Source organism: Anomaloglossus baeobatrachus (assembly GCF_048569485.1).
Source record: "Anomaloglossus baeobatrachus isolate aAnoBae1 chromosome 5 unlocalized genomic scaffold, aAnoBae1.hap1 SUPER_5_unloc_17, whole genome shotgun sequence".
In the NCBI taxonomy this organism is placed as follows: domain Eukaryota; kingdom Metazoa; phylum Chordata; class Amphibia; order Anura; family Aromobatidae; genus Anomaloglossus; species Anomaloglossus baeobatrachus.
Window position 1 is genome coordinate 528,403 of NW_027441792.1, and position 20,409 is coordinate 548,811.

Sequence of the window (20,409 nt, forward strand, 5' to 3'; positions counted from 1 at the left end):
ATGGGCATAGCAGTCCCCAAATGCCATAGAAATGGCTGGGGACTCGCTGTACTGCGGATGTTTGAAAAATCTGCGGAATTTCCGCGAAAAATTCGCGGCAAATTCCGCAAATTTTCCGCAGCGTGAGCACATAGCCTTATAATCCGAAAATTACGGTATATTTTTGAGTAAAATGTAAATTGTTGTAAAATAAATACAACATTTTTTGGTTGGAAATTCGGAGACGTTGTCAGTCGTTCATAGAATAAAAGAACAATCTACATTTTACTTAAAAATATAAAGAAAAAAATAAGAAAAAATGAAAATTTTTCAGTGGTCTTTTAATTTTTGCCAGAGCTGTGATATATATATATATATATATATATATATATATATATATATATATATATATATATATATATATATATATATATATATATATATATATATATATATATATATATATATATATATACCGTATTTTTCGGACTATAAGACGCACCTGACCATAAGACACACCCTGGTTTTAGAGGAGGAAAATAGGAAAATAAAATTTTAAGCAGAAAATGTGGTCATGACACACTTATGGGGCGAGGATCTGCTGCTGACACTATTATGGGGTAATGTCCTGCTCATATACTACCCAGCCTGCTCATATTCTCCCCAGCCTGCTATATACCCTCATCCTCCTTATATACTCCCCCGCCTGCTATATACTCCCCATGCTACCCATAATATACCCCCATCCTGCTCATATCCTCCCCATCCTGCTCATATCCTCCCCATCCTGCTCATATCCTCCCCATGCTGCTCATATACTCCCCAGCCTGCTATATACCCTCATCCTGCTTATATACTCCCCAGCCTGCTATATACCCTCATCCTGCTCATATAGTCCCCAGCCTGCTATATACCCTCATCCTGCTCATATACTCCCCAGCCTGCTATATACCCTCATCCTGCTCATATACTCCCCAGCCTGCTATATACCCTCATCCTGCTCATATACTCCCCATGCTACTCATAATAAACCCCTAGCCTGCTATATGCTCTCATCCTGGTGTATGGCCGCATCCTGTGGCACATAAATAAAAAAACGTTCATACTCACCTCACCTCACTCCCTGCAGCACCGCTCCTCTTACCGTCTATGTCAGCGGCAGAGACGCTGAATGCAGCCGTCCCCCTGCGGCATCGCGATGTCCTCCGGTGGTCTGTGTGTGGACACGTGCGCACAGCGATGACGTCATCGTTGTGCGCGCCGCTAGTCACAAGTCAGCTGCCCGGCACAGACAGGAGACCGCGGTGCTGCACGGGAACGGTGAGTAATGTGTACTGATACACTGCTTCCCGCACTGATGATGATGTTCGGGGGGCAGTGAATACAGCCGCACATGATCACTCCAGGCTGCAGTTGCCAGGGGTGATCATGCAGGCCGGCTGTTTATCCCCGCCTATCACCCCGCCCACCTGTCAGCGCCGACTTCATCGCTGAGAGATGGGCGGGAGGATGGGCGCGCATATTAAATGAGCGGGCCCACGTGGTCACGGCAGGCTGCTACAGCCTGCTCGTGCCCCCGATGACCCGCTCCACCGCAGCACCCACATTCCCCGCAGCCACAGTCAGACCATAAGACGCACCCCCAACTTTCCCCCAACATTTGGGGGGGAAAAGTGCATCTTATGGTCCGAAAAATACGGTATATATATATATATATATATATATATATATATATATATATACATATACACACATACGTTTTTTATATATATATATATATATATATATATGTATGTGTGTGTGTATATGTATGTGTGTGTGTATATATATATATATATATATATATATATATATATATATATATATATATATATATATATATATATATATATATATATATATATATATATATATATATATATATATATATATATATATAATAAATATTACACACAATATATAGTTGTATAAAAATAAGTAATTGAAAAAAATGACGTACATAAAGCAGATGGCTACGGGCTGCCACCCCCGTCTGCCTGGCTTTACCTTGGCTGGCAATCAAAATACAGGGAAGCCCTTTTTTTAAAAAAAACAACTTTTTTTGCCAGAAAAAAATTACGTGGGTTTCGCCATATGTTTGTATGCTACTCAGGTACAGCAGACAGGTACGGTCTGCCCCCAACCTTTAGCTGCCTATTTGTACCTGGCTGGGAACCAAAAATATAGGAAAGTCATTTTTTTAATTATTTCATGAATTTCATGAAATAATAAAAAACAATTGATGTGTGCTTCTCCCAATTTTTGTGTCTAGCCGGGCACAACTAGGCAGCTGGGGATTGGAATCTGCAGCGCAGGGTGGCCCAAGCTTTCGCCCCCCCCCCCCTGCTGCAAATTGCAGTCCGCAGCCACCCCAGAAAATAGTGCTTTCATAGAGGCGCAAGATGGCGCTGTATGAACTCTTCTAATGGCCCTGATGGCAGGTTACAGGCTGGGTAATAAGGGGTTAATACCGGCTTTGTTTTACCAGCTGGTGTTAAGCCCAAGTTTCTTAATGTCAGGCAAGTTTAACCCGGCCATTAAGAATCTCTAATAAAGGGTTAAAAAAAAAGACACCACACAGAGAAAAAATTATTTTATTAGAAATAAATACACAGACACACTTAGGGACTCCATCTTTATTACTGCCTCTCACCCCTCCACGATCCTCGTCTTCTGTCACTGATCTAGCTCTGCTATATCAGAATGCACGGGGGGGAGGAAGAACGCTGCTGCTGCTCTCGCACTGTCTAATCACTCAATGAGTGATTAGAGGCTGCGGGTTGGTAAGCGGTGATGGCACCGCTGCCACCATTGCCATAGTAACCTAACGAACGGGTTACTATACTATAGTAACGGTAATCTCTGATCATATTATTCCCAGTGCCGTTATTCATCACTGGCTGTGGCAGCCAATCCCTGCATGTGGGCTGACTGTGTAAAGAGCACCAAGATGCAAAGACGGGGAGCTGAGCATGTACTCGAGCATCTCGTCGGTACACAGCAGTCGCCAAGTTTACAGAGTACTGAGATGCTCGGGCAAGCACCGTGTACCGGCGAGCATGCTGACACTACAGGACCTTTGCACGATGTCATAATCATGTGACCCAGTCTGTAGCCAATGAGATAATACAACATTCCCACGTGACTGATCACATGGCTTTGATGTCACGAAAGGTCCTTTGGTTACCGGGAGAACACCACGATGATCATACTCAGAAGCAGAAGAAGCGGGAGACAGAGTGCAGGCCGCGTGCGGGACCTGTAAATAATGTTTATTATTAACTGTATTCTTTATTTTAAAGCCCCCCGCCCCATCCCATAACTGTAAAGTCCAAGATCGGTGATTGGACGCAAGATCGTGTTATCTCGATCCCAATCTACAAAATGATCCGACGAGTCTCCCCGATCCCGACCATCGGGGGGATCGCCCATCACTATTCTTAAGGCCCCGTTACACGCAACGACATCGCTAATGAGATATCGCTGGGGTCACGGAATTCGTGACGCACATCCAGCATCATTAGCGCCGTCGTTGCTTGTGAAACGAGCGACCGCTAACGATCCCAGGTTCCGCAAATATCGTTGATTTTTGACACGTCGTTTCTTTCCTCAATATTGTTGCACTTTTGGGATGCAGGTTGTTTGTCATTTCTGAGGCAGCACACATCTCTACATGTGACACCCCGGGAACGACGAACATCAGCGTTCCTGCATCCTCCGGCAACGAGGTGGGAGTGACGTTTATACGGCTGCTCTCTGCCCCTCCGCTTCTATTGATGGCCTGCTGTGTGACGTCGCTGTGACGCCACATGAACCTCCCCCTTAGAAAAGAGGTTGTTCGCCGGCCACAGTGACGTCCTTAGTACGCTATGTGCGTGTGATGGGCACTACCGATATTGTCCGCCTTGGGTAGTGATTTGCCCGTGACACACGCACGACGGGGGCGGGTGCGATCGCTAGCGATGTCGCTGCGTGTAAAGCAGCCTTTAGATGTCGAAATTGGACAACAGATTCAGAATACATTTTTTTCTAATTTAATTTCTGATGTTATGGTTCAAAAAAATGTACTTTAAAGATATCATTAAAAAATAATAACATTGTGTTTATTTTTAGCAGATGACTGTATTGAGAGTTCAGATGGAAATCTATTATCTTCAGAGTTTAAAACAGATGATCAAAGTATCACACATGATACATATGAAGAGCATGCTGTTGTCCCAAATATACCTCCAGTCCTTCCTCAGAAAGCTTCATCATCAGATCTTTTCAAACAAGTCCAAAATTCCGATTTATCACAGAATTGTAAGCAAAACAATAGTTACAGAAGGGACGTGGAACATGAAACGGCTCCTATAAGGGTGAAAACATTTTCATGTTCAATATGTGAGAAATGTTTTACCAGAAGATCACATCTTAATATCCATCAAAAAACTCACACAGGGAAGAAGCCATTTTCATGCCCAGAATGTGGAAAATGTTTTACTCAGAAAATAACCCTTGCCAACCATCAAAAATATCACACAGGGGAGAAGCCATTTTCATGTTCAGAATGTGGGAAATGTTTTATTCAGAAATCACACCTTGTTATGCATAAGAAAAATCACACTGGGGCAAAGCCATTTTTATGCTTGCAATGTGGTAAATATTTTACTACGAAATCAAGTCTTATTGACCATGGAAAACGTCACACAGGGGAGAAGCCATTTTCATGTTCAGAATGTGGGAAATGTTTTTTTCGGAAATCACATCTTGTTCAGCATCAAAGATCTCACACCGGGGAGAAGCCATTTTCATGTTCAGAATGTGGGAAATGTTTTATTCGGAAATCACTTCTTGTTCAGCATCAAAGATCTCACACAGGGGAGAAGCCATTTTCATGTTCAGAATGTGGGAAATGTTTTATTCTGAATTCAATTCTTGTTCAGCATCAAAGATCTCACACCGGGGAGAAGCCATTTTCATGTTCAGAATGTAGGAAATGTTTTATTCAGAAATCACACCTTGTTAGGCATCAAAGATCTCATACAGGGGAGAAGCCATTTTCATGTTCAGAATGTGGGAAATGTTTTAATTGGAAATGTGAACTTGTTGTGCATCAAAGATGTCACACAGGGGAGAAGCCATTTTTATGTTCAGATTGTGGGAAATGTTTTGTTCGGAATTCAATTCTTGTTCAGCATCAAAGATGTCACACAGGGGAGAAGCCATTTTCATGTTCAGACTGTGGGAAATGTTTTGTTCGGAATTCAATTCTTGTTCAGCATCAAAGATCTCACACCGGGGAGAAGCCATTTTCATGTTCAGAATGTGGGAAATGTTTTATTCAGAAATCACAACTTGTTAGGCATCAAAGATGTCACACAGGGTAGAAGCTATTTTCATGTTCAGAGTGTAGGAAATCTTTTATGCGGAAATCAGAACTTGTGCATCAAAGATCTCATACAGGGGAGAAGCTGTTTTCATGCCCAGAATGTGGTAAATGTTTTACTAGGAAATCAGGTCTTGTTTACCATCAAAAAAAATCACACAAAATAAACCATTTTTATGTTCTGAATGTGGCAAATGTAATTCTCAGAAATCACATCTTGTTAAACATGTGAAGCAGCCGCACAGGTAAGGAACCTTTTTCATGTTGTGAATAACTGAAATGTTTATCAAGTCTTGCCCACATCAAAAAACCAACAGAGCAGAGCAGCCATTTTTGCTTTTAAGAATTTGCCAAATGTTTTTTATCATTAATCAGGTTCTGTTGTCAGATGAGTAACACGGGAGAAGCCATCATGATGTACCATAATTCAAAGGGTTTTATCCTAAAATTGGCTATAGTTCCTTAAGTAAGAATTTGTGAGGAAAAGAACCATTTTCTTCTTTTTTTTTTTTATAAAAATTATTGTATTTTTTGAGCCATAAGATACACATAGGTTTTGAAGGAGGAATATAGGGAAAAAATTAACACAAATTATGGGGTCATGAAGCACTGTTATGGGTAGAATCTGCTGCTAACACTGTTACGGGGATAAAATCCCCCAATTCTGTACTAATGTCCTCCATACTGGGCCCCTTCCAGGTATATGTGTCTCCCATACTTGTATATAGGTCTTTCATCCTGGTATATATCTTGCCCATCTTTATCCCATCCTGGTATATATGATCCCCATCCTGGTATATATGGATCTTGTCTTAGTATAAATGTCCCTGTAACAGGGTGAAAATGTACATAAGATAAACTTGTATGTTTGATAATGAAGTATTGTATATTTATGTTATAACTTAAACGGCCACTAGTTGTCACTAGAGGGCAGGCACACTGCTAGACAGTAAGGGGTTACATTAGGTTTCCCTGGTAATGTAAACAGAGACAGTTAAAATTTCAGTTTAGATCTGGAGACTGCACAAGCAAGAAAAGCGTGACAGGAAGAAGGCTGCGAGAGAGGGAGAAGGTTGTTGAACTCCTGTGTTCTGGACAAATAGGATTGCCTGTTTTTTTTCATTGGACTCCTACTGCCCCTGACGAGGGGAATTCATCTGAGCAAACCTTTGTCCAGAAAGTGCTTGGATAAGGTCATCTAACAGTGAATAAGAAGCAGTCTGAGGGAGACCGACACCATCTTGGGTGGAAGACTTTTGTGATTAGCAACTGACCTGAGACCAATCGGGGTACTAATAGTCAGTTAAGGACAGAAAGATAGGAAGAGGACGCATTGAAGGAAGACTATTCTTTGAAAGACTGTTCGCTGACAAGGATCTTTGCTTGCTTGCTTATCCGGAGGCATTTGCTCTGACCCGAAATTTATCAGAAGTTAAGCTGTGTTGTGCTGATAATAACAGACTATTCTGACTTTGCTTCATCACACTGTCTGGGGGCAGTGAGGTACAGAGTATTGCATAGAGGTACATGTACATAAATTCACTTGTTTCTTACTGTATATGGGAAGTTGACCGGGTACCCTGATTGAATTGTAAACATAAGGGGAGGTAGTTGTAAGATTATATCCTTGGAGGGATCACATGCTGTTATCTGTAGTAGTGCACTCGGGTAAGCCCCATTAATAGATAGGGGAGGGTGCGGTATAGCAGGGGGAAAAAAAATATAGTCTAGTTCATCTCTACAGACCAACACTTGAAGTCCACCAAGTTGCATAAATTGTTATTGTTTATTCTGGGCTATTGTGGCCCATAAGTTGTAAGATAACTGGTTTTGTAAATATTTTTTAGACTTATAAAGAAAACTGTTATTCACCATCTTTGTGTCCCTGGGTTTTCTATAGTGCCATCGTACCTTAATAGTCATAGCGACCGGCATCCGGCGTATTTGGCGTAGTCGGCAGGATACAGTGCTTGCTATGATTAACCCTGAGGAAGTGGGAGACGCAGCAACACTCCTGTTGTACTGCACCCCCTTCCCCTTGGTGACCAGCAGTGAGCGGCTAATAGGATGCTTTGGAACGGGCTCACTGCTAAATGACCTGGCTAAGTTCAAAGGGTATAACTTACTGTTCAGTGATTGGGTGGGCCAGCTGAAGAACGCCATTGCCTTGCACACGGTGCACCCCAAACTGCAGCCCGAGATCGCACTGAATGCTCTGGAGTGAGATGCCTGCAAGGTTGTTCTGCTGAAACCAGAAAGCCAGGGGAAGACAGTAGATGAAATAATTCAGATCTTGGAAAAAGCTTTTGACCATGTGGCAGCGGCCGAAAAACTGCGAGTACAGTTTTTCGCTCAGATCCAGAGGAGCAGAGAGAGTCTGATTCAGTATGGCATTGCATTGGAAGAATTACATCAGGAGATTAAGAAGAAGTCGAATGTAACGGTGGGCTCTGAGGCCGAGGTTGATCGCATTTTACATGATCAGTTCATTGAGGGGATCTAAAATGAAATGTTAAGGAGCGAACTACTGTTGAACACAAGGAGTACCCCTGGTGTTACCTACGCTGAAATACAGCAAGAGGCAGTGGCGTGGACCCTGGAGGTGAAGTCTGCTCCGAAATGGAGTCACATGCAAACAGTTGACACAAGGGAATTGAGTCAAGACTCTAAGTAAAGCTAGCAGTCTTGCAGAAGACTGTGGAGGGTATGGCGGAACAGATGCAACAAATGCAGGCTCAGGGGACGCCACCAACATACCCAGCACCGATATGCCCCTATACTCCCATGCCTGGACAAATGCCGCCTCCTATGGTGGAAATGCAGTCACTGCATTATACACCATGAGGAACAGCGGCCGGCCCCAGAACAGAGGTAGCAAGAAGCGGGATGAGAGGGCCTATCCAGTGTTGGAGATGAGGAGGGATTGGACATCTGCAACGAGATTGCCGGAGGGGCAGAACAGAAGAAACTGCGACAGCAGTAAAAGGGAAGCCCTCTTTGTAGCTAGGCATACGGTGAGGCAGAACTGAGAATCAATGCCCGAACTCTGCTCAGAAGATCTGATTGTGGAGAGTATAGTTTGCTTGGAAGACGTTTGCGTGTCTGGTAGACACTGGATCAGAGGTGACGACTATGCTGGTGGAATATTTCCAGACGTACTTCAAGGAAGCTGCTAAACCAGAATCAAGGCATTTATTAAGACTGAAAGCGGATAACAATTAAGAGATTCCAGTAGCGGGCATCGCATAGATGAAGGTGCAGCTGTGCGGACAGAAGCTGGAAACCAAGGGAGTGATACTAGTGAAAACGCAGGCAAGGCCAAATCTCCCGGTGGTCCTAGGGATGAACATCCTGAGGAAACTGGATTCTCTTCTGTTCGAGCGTGATGGCCCAGGATACAGGAAAAGAGCAATAACTCATAAGGTCACGCAGAGGGCCCTACAGCAGATGGTCCGTTTGTGTGGCATACAGCAGAGTTCAGTGGGAGGAAGAGCAGTGGGAGCGGTGTACATCTCACGTGGCCCCGCTGTCAATATCTCTCCGGATCAAGAGAAGCTGGTGTTGATGCCGGTGGGGACCCATAGGAAGCTGAATGGTTTGGAAGTAATTCTGGAGCCAGTGAGACAGTCTGAAAGCATGGGAGGCTTCATGATCGCCAGGACGCTGGCCACTGTACAAAATGGGAGGGTGCCGGGGAGGTGCCTGAACTTACAGAGCCATGAGGCGACTTTGGTGGCGGGCTCAAAACTGGCTGATGTGTATGTGTGCGGTGGAGAAGTTCTCCACAAGAATCAGTTTACGTTGAAAGGAAACTGCCAGACTGCTTGGACTCTGTCGATGCGGGCAGCAGAAAAATAGTCACCCACGCCCATGAGGAATGGTAAGAAGAGCATAGAGCTGATGGGGGATGGATATAACCCAGCTAACACCGGAACAGGTGTAACAGCTACAGACTACCCTATGGAATTACCAGTCTGCCTTTTCAAGGAGTGATGAAGACTTTGGCTGCACAAAGGCGGTAGAACACAAGATAGCCACAGGGGACGTGGCCCCAATCCGAGAGAGATATCGCCATATTCCCCCTAATCTTTATCAGGAGGTCAAGAGTTTGTTAGCGCAAATGTTGGATAATGGCGTGATCCATCAGAGTCCCTGGGCTGCGCTGGCTGTACTGGTTCGGAAGAAGGATGGGTCCATACAGTTTTGTGTTGATTACTGCAAGCTGAATGCGCAGACCGTGCATGAATCATACCCGTTGCCAAGGATTGAAGAGTCTCTGTCTGCTCTGGGAAAGGCAAAATACTTCACTACATTGGACCTGGCTAATGGCTATTGGCAGGTACCCATGGCAACTAAGGATCGTCAAAAAACAGCTTTCATCCTATCAATGGGACTCTACAAGTTTAATCGAATGCCTTTCGGACTGACTAATGCCCCGGCCACATTTCAGTGACTGATGGAGTACGGTCAAGGCGATTACAACTTTAAATCGGTCTTGATATATCTAGGCAATGTAATTATATTTGGAGATTTGTGTGACCATAATCTGGGGAAGCTCCGGCAAGTGCTACACCAGCTAAAAGACAATGGACTCGAGATCAAATGTGCTACCCCTGCACCGGTCAAACTGCTCTGATCCAGGGTCTGCTGTGACTTGAAGGTCTCCGGACCCAGGGGCTCGGGGCCACTTCAAATGGAAAGGGGGTATTTAGAGGGGATAAGAGTTTGTGATGCCACCCGTGGTTCACGGTGAGGGGAGTGCTGCCGATGGGAGTATCCGGGGGAGATGGAGTGGCGCAGCCAGATGACGTTTCCCCCCCCACGGGTAGGGGAGGCCCCGGGACTCCGAATGGTGGAGGTGTAGGGCAGCGCAGTGCTAGTTCGAAGCAGGGGAGAACAGCGTACTCACTTATGCAGTGTTAGTAGTAATGCAACCGCAAAGCAGACTCTGACACAAAGGTAAACCAAGTCTCCGGGTGCCGCTGCCTCCCAGGGGGAGCTCGTCCAGGAATCCACTCCCTTTAATGTTGCTAGTGGTCTTGACCTGCCTCCTTGCACTAATTTTAAGTGTTTTCGTGTGACCCCCTCAGCTTGCAGCTTTTAGGGTCCCGCTCCCCACTATTAGGTAGAGAAGCTGTGCTCTTGATGGCTGACACTTGGGATTTCAGTGAGCTGCATGGATTGGAAAGCCCTATCCCCTTTGTGGTGTTGGTGCCTTCGTTCTCTGAGCTCTTGGGGATAGTTCATAGAGATACTATCCTCCACAGGTTAATTATCAGGTTGCGTGAAGCTACTCCCTGATCTAGGATCCAGTGCCCCGCCATGCTCGGTACCAGTTCAGTTACTAGGTACTCAGTTTTCGAGAACGGTCAGCACTGAAGTCAGGCTCCTTTTCTCCAATACTTTGCGACCGGGTCTCCGACTCCTCCGGTCCCAGACCACCGTCTGTGACCTAGCCAAAGTCTCCCAGGGTGCTCCAACTCCCCCTAGCTCCTCACTCTCTGAGGGCTACCACTGTTCTGACTGTCCCTCCCACCAGTCTGTCTGACCCCTAGGCGGGTGGCCCTATTCCAGCTAGACCACCCACTGGTGTGCCTGCCCGGGTGTCGTGTAAGGGGACTAGGGTTTAAATGCTGATTGAAGCAACATCAAAGTTAGGATCCCAGAACCATGGAGGGTGGGTTCTGCACCAGGAAGAAAAGAGGGTGCAGTTCCCTGACTAGTTCGGGGGCCCCCTGACTAGTTCGGGGGCATCACATAAACCGAAGAAGTATTGCTTGTGTGAGACCCAGATTGAATATCTGGGACATGTGGTGTCAGCGGATGGGGTGCGTCCGGCCGAGAGCAAGATACAGGCTTTCCAGGAGTGGCCCACTCCCAGAACTGTGAGAGACGTGCGGGCCATCCTCGGTTTGGCCGGATACTATCGTCAGTTTGTGAAAGACTTCGCTAAGATGTCTGAACCATTGAATGAGTTATTGAGGGGGACATCTCAGGGCCCCAGGAATCAGCCTATCCAATGGACCGATCGAAAACAACAGGCATTCGACCAAATTTGGGCCGCTCTCATACAGGCACCTCTGTTGGCATATGCTCGCTTTGACCGGCTCTTTACTCTGTATACGGACGGAAGTCTGCATGGGCTCAGAGCAGTGTTGGCCCAAGAGCAAGAGGGATGGGAGAGGGTGGTCGCTTATGCCAGCAGATCCCTACGGGACACTGAGCGCAACCCTGATAAATATACTTCGTTCAAACTGGAGATGTTAGCCCTGGTGTGAACCATGACCGAAAAATTTCCTGAGTATCTGTTGAGATCGGAGGTTCTTGTGATTACAGACTATAACCTTGTAGCGCATCTGAAAAACGCCAAACTGAGAGCGTTAGAACAGCGATGGGTAGCGTGAATGTCCAAATTTAATTACCCGATTCGATTCCGATCCAGCAAAGGGAACTCCAATGCGGATGTCCTGCCATGGGTAACGCGAGATACGCCAGAGTGTGAAGTATCGAAGATCTCGAGGATACCGAACTTCCTAACCTGAGGTGATTACCTGAGTTTGTAGATCTGGCACATTCAAGTGGGGTGGTGACACGAGTAGTCAGATTGGCCCATTCTTGATGAGTCTTCCCCAGCAATCTACAGAACGCGGACCCCTGGCTGTCATGAGAAAAGAGGTGGGTGAATCAGAAAACTTGGCCTGATTTGAAAGCTAGACCTGAGCTGAGCTCGGAGAAGCAAAAGTTACGGCAGTGGGACAGACTGACAATAACAGAGGGATTGTTGTAACACTGGATTTACTTACCGGCTGAATTAGGGTACCGATGGCAGGTAGTAATCCCATCCTTAGCAGCCCTAGACATTGCTCGTGAGGCCAATATCCAAGGTGCTCACCTTGGGCCTGAGAAAACGTATCGATGGTTGCACCGATTTGTATACGCTCACGGCTTGGAAGAAGTTGTAAGGGAGGTGTGTGCTAGATGCCAGCCCTGCGAGTTGAATAAGTCCCCTGAACAAATGGCCCCTGTTTAAACCATCGTGACTTTGCCCCGCTGGAGGTGTTAATGGTAGATTACCTGACGATTGGGTATTCTAGGAGTGGGCACCATTCGTGCCTTGTGATGACTGATCACTTCACAATATTCGCCGTGGTTGTCCCCACCAGAGACCAGACCGCTGAAACCGCAGCAGAAGTGATCTGTAAGTGTGCCGTCCCCGTGCCAGCAGCCGGCACTGCTCGGATCCGGATCTACGGTATGGCTCGAGGGATCCTGACGGACCCGGGGGTCGCACGGACACTCAGACTAAAAGGGGACGTATTTGTACGGGGATGGTAGTAAACTGTGTGTGTGGTGAGATGTGGCACCACCGCTGCTGTTGTGGGACACTCAGGGCGATGGGATGGCAGCTTGTTGTTAACCCCTCCGTGGGTAGGGATGGTGGCCCCATGACCCAGTGACTTGGTGCAGGGGACGGTGATGGCAGGGATCAGTGCACCTGGTCAGACCAAGGCGTCTCAGCTTACTCATGATTAAAGAAGTCAGACAAGTCCATTGGTTAACCAAGGTGATGGTGGCCGGCCCCCGCGGTCGGGTGTATTCTGGTCCCCCACCCGGGCTGGTGGTCCGTATCTCTTCCCTCTGCCCTGTGCTGTAGTGTTGTGGACTTCCCAGTCTGGAACGCGGGAGTCCGCTCCCGGTAATACTGTTGGGAGCCGAGCTCGCTGACCCGTGAGATCTACAGGCTCTGACGGATGCCTTATCCCTCTATGTGGGTGGTTGTCTCTTTTTGGGAGTTAGGTTGGGACAGGACCTATAATCCTGCCCTCAATCGATTTAATTAGCTAAGCCCTTGGTTCCGGTCCGGCTTCAGGGTCCGATTACCCCCTCTGTGCACGGTTTCTGGTCGGGTCTCCGTTGTCGATACCGGCGGGCTCCAACCCTGTCCCGGTCCACCTTGGATCTGCCGAGCCATCATCCCGTCTCCTACTAGCTAAGGGCCTACTGTCTGCCACCTAGCCAATGTCTCTGGGCTCCGACCTTGACACCTGTAAGTTCAGCCTCAGGCCTATAGCAGAGGCCTGGACTTCACTCCACTTCACTCAACAACTACTCTCTCTCCTTCAACTTTCCTGCCCTGGGCTCTCCAGACCCCTAGGTGGGCGTTTCCTTCCATCTGGTCCCGCCCACTGGTGTGCCTGTTTTTCCCTGGGGGAAGTGAGTAGGGTTTTGTGATTGGCTGTGTGTAACCTATGTGGGACTACCTGCAGTATCAGGGCATCACATAAGCATTTTATCCTGACCTACGGGTGTCCCCAGTGGCTACATTCAGGTCAAGGGGCCTGCTTCCAGGGTAAACTCGTGACTGAGTTGCTGCAGGTTTATGGCATCACAAAATCGCGCACCACACCCTACCATCCGCAAGGGTAGGGGCCTGTGAGCAGTTCAATCATACGCTGCTACAGATGTTGAGGACGCTTGAATAGCAACAGAAGGCGAGGTGGACTGAGTTCATCCTCGAACTTGTGTGGGCCTATAACAATAGAGTCCATAGAACTACCAGGTTTACCCCTTACATGATGATGTTTGGACAGCCTTGGAGGAAGGTCGTGGAACTAAACCTGTCAGTACCTGGGGAACTCGAGTATTGCACAGCCAGTGAATGGGTTCAGAGTCACCAATGGAAGCTGCGGGAAATTCACAGGATAGTGGGTGAACAAGTGCGGGACCATCCCCATCGAGATCGTGTACTGGTGCACGGAGATGAATTCCTAGTGGGCGAAAGGGTACTTGTACGGGTTACTCGACTGGGTGGAAAGTTGGACAACCAGTGGGAGGCTACACCTTACACGGTGGTGGACAGACCATTTACAAGAGGAAGTGTGTACACTGTGGTCCCTGAAGGATGGGTCGGGCCCCGTCGTATGTTGAACCGGAACTGGTTGAAAAGGTGTATCTCTGACACGCCCACATGCCCACCTGTCTCACCTTATCCAACAGTCACGGGTTGGCCAAATAACCTTGTGTGCCACTGCTGTGATGACTTCAGCAACGTAGCACCAGACGACCAAGGTCTGGCATTGCAGATTCCGGTAAGTCAAGAGCTACCTCCAAGTGTCGTTGCTTCGACAGACATAAAAATCGCCCACACAAACACGGCAGGTACTGACTTACGAAGGTCTGAAAGGAGTACGGCTGGTATTCCTGTGGTACGGTACAACCCTGCAGAATATGTACTGCATGTAAGATGTAGAAATTGATTTTTCGGGACACCAAATCTTAAGTGGGATGGAGTGTAACGGTGAAAATGTACATAAGATAAACTTGTATGTTTGTTAATAAAGTATTGTGTGTGTGTGTGTGTGTGTGTGTGTGTGTATATATAATGTGTACATATATGTACAAGGGCGGACTGGCCCACCAGGAGGTCAGGAGAACCCCCAGTGGGCCCCTGCTGTTGATGGTCACGCCCCCTAGGCCCCGCCCTTCAACCCCCCCCGAGCCCCTATGGATATGTGAGAGAGGCCCCCCCGGCCGGTAATTTCACTAATCATATCGGCACATTGCCGATATGATTAGTGACAATCCCATTCAATCTGCAGCGGCAAGCAGGGTGAGCGATCTCCCTGCTGTCACTGTCAGTGCCTCTCTGACTCATCTGCGCAGCGACACTGCAGGAGGAGGCAGTCTCAGAGTGATGACTGCTTCCTTCCTGTGCAGGTGCTGGCAGCATCGCACTGCGGAGGACGGACCCGGCGTCGCCCCAGGCCAGGCTGCAGGAGCAGCAGCACGTGAGTATAGAAGGCGGGGGGCGAGCAGGGGCCCCGGGGGGGTGCGAGGGCCCAGGGGAGCGAGCAGGGGCCCAGAGGGGGAATGCGGGGCCTGGGGGTGTGCGCGAGGGCCCAAGGGAGCGAGCAGTGGCCCCGGGGGGGGGGGTGTGCGGGGACCTGGGGGGTGTGCGGGGGCCCAGGGGAGCGAGCAAGGGCCCCGGGGGGGCTCTTTACCTTACCAGTCACCTGCCTGGGGCCAGCTCCAGCTGCCTCCACCATCCCATCTGTCCTGCTGCTGGGGGCCTGTAGTGCAGATGCCCCCCCCAGTATGGTGCCCTCAGGCAGCTCCCATGCCACAGGGCATCACAGGCCTGAGTGGGCCCCGCCACCCGGGCTTTCCATCGTAAACTTCAGTGATCGTACAGAACTTGTACGATCACTATCACTGACGTTTTTGCAGTTGCAGGACCTTTAGTGACATCACATGTGTCATGTGACTCACCAAAGGTCCTAGCGGTGCACTGCGGGAGTCCCCAGGCCTGCACCGACCGCGCCGGCATTTAGATGTATGCGCGTCTTTCAGGCGCGCAATACATTTGTACAGTGCGGCCAGTGACAGGAGGGAGAGCAGCTCTGCCCAGCCCCGCACCGCGACGAACCAGCATTGCTGGGGCTGCAGAGGAGCGCGCCTCAGTCCTGCACCGACATCATCATCACCGGGGCCACAGCTGCAGGGATGAAGAGGAGGACGTGCAGGCACAGGTAAGCGCTCCAGAGGAGCCGAAGATGTACGTTTATATGAGGGGCTGCGGGTGGGGGAGGAGCAGTGTTATTTTACAAGGGGCATTAAGAAGCGGTGGGGGACTTTATGGAGCATATTATGGGTCAGTGGGGGACATAATAGGGCAGTGGGGGACATTATAGGGCAGTGGGGGACATTATAGTGCAGAGGGGACATTATAATGCAGTGGGGAACATAATAGGGCAGTGGGGATCTTTATAGTGCAGAGGGGACATTATAATGCAGTGGGGAACATAATAGGGAAGTGGGGACATTATAGGGCAGTGGGGGACATTATAGAGCAGTGGGGGACACTATAATGCAGTGGGGGGACATAATAGGGCAGTGGGGGACATTATAGTGCAGATGAGACATTATAATGCAGTGGGGAACATTATAGGGCAGTGGGGACATTATAGGGTAGTGGGGGACATTATAGGGCAGTGGGGGACATTATAGGGCAGTGGGGGACATTATAGAGCAGTGGGAGACATAATAGGGCAGTGGGGGACATAATACGGCAATGGGGGGACATTTTAGTGCAGAGGGGACATTATAATGCAGTGGGGAACATAATAGGGCAGTGGGGAACATAATAGGGCAGTGGGGACATTAGGGCAGTGGAGGACATTATAGGGCAGTGGGGACATTATAGGGCAGTGGGGGACATTATAGAGCAGTAGGGGACACTATAAGGCAGTGGGGGACATAATAGGGCAGTGGGGGACATAATAGGGCAGTGGGGGACATGATAGGGCAGTGGGGGACATAATAGGGCAGTGGGGGACATAATAGGGCAGTGGGGACATTATAGTGCAAAGGGGACATTATAATGCAGTGGGGAACATAATAGAGCAGTGGGGACATTATAGGGCATTGGAGGACATTATAGGGCAGTGGAGGACATTATAGGGCAGTGGGGGAGATTATAGAGCAGTAGGGGACACTAGGGCAGTGGGGGACATTATACAGCAGTGGGGGACACTATAAGGCAGTAGGGGACATAATAGGGCAGTGGGGGACACTATAGAGCAGTGGGGAACATATTATTAGTTTATGGTGGCACTTGGGGCATAATTACTGTAGGGGCAAATTAGGGGACATTATTACTGATGAAATATAAGGTAATTTTGAGAATACTGTCTCCAATAGGGGAACAAGAGTCTGACGTGGTGTAGAAATTGGGGAAATAGTGGGGAATGTGCTCTGGGAGTGATCGGCTATAGGTTACTGTTATTTTCTGCAGAGTCGCATCATGGCAGGAAGAAGTGATGGCGGTCAGCGTCGGATGAAGAGAAAAAGTGAATATGAATAAAGTCAGCTAGAGACGTCACTGGTAAGTCAGTGTGTTACATGAACACACACTATACTGTACACTGTATACAGAGCTCCTGTGTTTAATGTCACTGGTGAGCACTGTATTACCTATACACTATATACAGAGCTCCTGTGCATTATGGCACTGATGATAATATTAGTGTTATTAGCATTGTTGTTTTTATTCATGATCATTATTATAGTATTATAAGTCCTTGTGTGGTAGTAATATGTCGTCTGGTCATGTTGTACTGATATTTGTCTCGTGTGTGGTATTATTTGGTGATTATGTGGTGTGGTAATAATGTCACGGTATTTCTCCCTTGTATGTGGTTGTATTCGGTCACTATATGGTCTGATTATGGTGTGGCGGTATTACTTTCTTGTATGTAGTTATAGTCGGTCATTATGTGGTGTGATTATAGTGTTGCAGTATTTCTCCCTTGTATGTGGTAATATTCGGTTACTGTGTGGTCTAATTATGATATGGTGGTTTTACTCTCTGGTATGTGGTTGCTTTTGATCACTATGTGTTGGTAGTATGTTATCTGGTCATAGTGTTGAGGTATTTCTCCCTTGTATGTGGTATTGTTCAGTCACTTTGTGGTCTGGTCACGGTGTGTGGTGGTATTTCTCCCTTGTATGTGGCTGTATTTGGTCACTGTTTGGTGGTAATATGTGGTCTGGTCACGGTGTGGTGGTATTTCTCCCTTGTATGTGGCTGTATTTGGTCACTGTTTGGTGGTAATATGTGGTCTGGTCACTGTGGCGGTATTTATCCCTTGTATGTGGTTGTATTCGGTCACTATGTGGTGGTAATATGTTGTCTGGTCACGGTGTGGCGGTATTTCAACCTTGTATATGGTATTATTGGTTTTGGTATAGTGGATTGTGTTGTGTATGGAGGTCACATTTTCTCTCTATAAGGGGGAGATTATTTCCAGTAGAAATTAAATACTTAAACATTTAACCCCTCCCTGTCCTGTGACTATTACACTGCAGTAAATATGCGCTTACAGAGATTCTCCAGTGAAAACAAGTAATCACCTTTACTAAGGCCACTTGCACACACTGAGTTTTCAGTGAGTTTTTTACCTCAGTATTTGAAGCCAAAACCAGGAGCGGTAAAATCAGAGAAAAAGTGTAATAGAAACACGAGCATCAGTTCTGTATTTATCACCCACTCCTGGATTTGGCTACAAATACTGATGTAGGACACTGACCAAATACTGAACGTGTGAACGTGGCCTAAGGATAAGTGATTACTTATTCATCTGTGTGCACCGATTGCTGGGACCTGCACCGATCGTGCAACTTTTATCCCCCATTACACTGGAGCTCGTGTCCGAATCAACCACTAACCCATTCATTCCTCAGTGGTTGTGAGCGCTGGGCTTGTTTTTATCTGGCTGCTCCACAGAGGATGAATGGAGCTGTGGTCACACATCCCACCCCACAGAGGTTGAATGGAGCTGTGGTCACACATCCCACCCCACAGAGGATGAATGGAGCTGCGGTCACACATCCCACCCCACAGAGGATGAATGGAGCTGCGGTCACACATCCCACCCCACAGAGGATGAATGGAGCTGCGGTCACACATCCCACCTGCTGCTGCAAAAAGTTCCCCAATCTTCCGATCGGTGCAGTTTCCACTGGTCTGGTTCCACTGATCAATAAGTTATCACTTACTGAACCTGTGATAACTTGTTTTCACCAAAGACCCCATTACTGCAAACGACTATAATTGTATATCCCAGTTATGCTGCACAATATAGATGTGCAGGAGCAGCCTGTGCTTTACAGTCAAAGCAACACAATAATGTGGATAACGCTAATGGGTGTTTATACTTAGCTGTAGGGTGGGCCCCTGGAGTGAATTCCCCTGGTGGGCCCCAGACACCCCAGTCCACCCCTGTATATATGTATGTATGTATGTGTGTATATATATATATATATATATATATATATATATATATTATGCTATAAGTTAAATGGCCACTAGTTGTCACTAGAGGGCAGGCACGCTGCTAGACAGTAAGGGGTTACATTAGGTTTCCCTGGTAACGTAAACAGATAGAGACAGTTAAAAGTTCAGTTGAGAGCTGGAGACTGGGCCCCTTCCAGGTATATGTGTCTCCCATACTTGTATATAGGTCTTTCATCCTGGTATATATGTTGCCCATCTTTATTCCATCCTGGTATATATGATCCCCATCCTGGTATATATGTTGCCCATCTTTATCCCATCCTGGTATATATGATCCCCATCCTGGTATATATGGATCTTGTCTTAGTATAAATGTCCCTGTAACAGGGTAAAAATGTACATAAGATAAACTTGTATGTTTGATAATGAAGTATTGTATATTTATGTTATAACTTAAACGGCCACTAGTTGTCACTAGAGGGCAGGCACACTGCTAGACAGTAAGGGGTTACATTAGGTTTCCCTGGTAATGTAAACAGAGACAGTTAAAATTTCAGTTTAGATCTGGAGACTGCACGAGCAAGAAGAGAGTGACAGGAAGAAGGCTGCGAGAGAGGGAGAAGGTTGTTGAACTCCTGTGTTCTGGACAAATAGGATTGCCTGTTTCTTTCTTTGGAGCTCCTACTGCCCCTGACGAGGGGAATTCATCTGAGCGAACTTTTCTCCAGAAAGTGCTTGGATAAGATCATCTAAAGCCAGCTTTACACCTTACAATTAGGTATGCGATTTCGTATGCGATGTGACACGCCCAGGTCGCATATGCGATTTAATGAGATTGCACGTTGGTCGTTCATTTGCTGTCACACGTGCGTTAGTAGTCTATGTTAAATTGATCAATTTTGTGTGCGATCCTTTAGATCATGTGTTCTGTGACGTATGCATTGGGCACCCTTTTTTTTTTTTTTTATTTATTGACTTGCCAAGCGTGTGTAATGTGTAGGGATGCATTTTTACTATGTCATCTGCCATTCAGCTCTGCTACATGGCCGCTGACAGCAGCCACAGACAGCCATGTAGCAGAGCTGAATGGCAGATGACAGCAGACACAGACAGAGCCGCACTGTCAGAATGAACTCGGGTGAACCTCACCCGACTTCATGGTCATGCTGCGGCTCTGTCTGTGTCGCGTCCTGATTAGCGGTCACCAGTGAAGGACTCACCGGTGACC

General features: G+C 47.3%; 1 protein-coding gene across 1 annotated transcript in view; it reads left to right on the forward strand.

Moving 5' to 3' along the window:
- The window catches only part of LOC142258898 (uncharacterized), a 143,629-nt gene extending 136,423 nt beyond the window's left edge, over nt 1-7,206 (forward strand). Inside the window, 2 exon segments of the mRNA XM_075331457.1 lie at nt 4,132-5,538; nt 5,541-7,206. Coding sequence (XP_075187572.1) covers nt 4,132-5,538; nt 5,541-5,635 — 1,502 coding nt within the window. The 3' untranslated portion in view covers nt 5,636-7,206.
- Nucleotides 7,207-20,409: the final 13,203 nt, after the last annotated feature.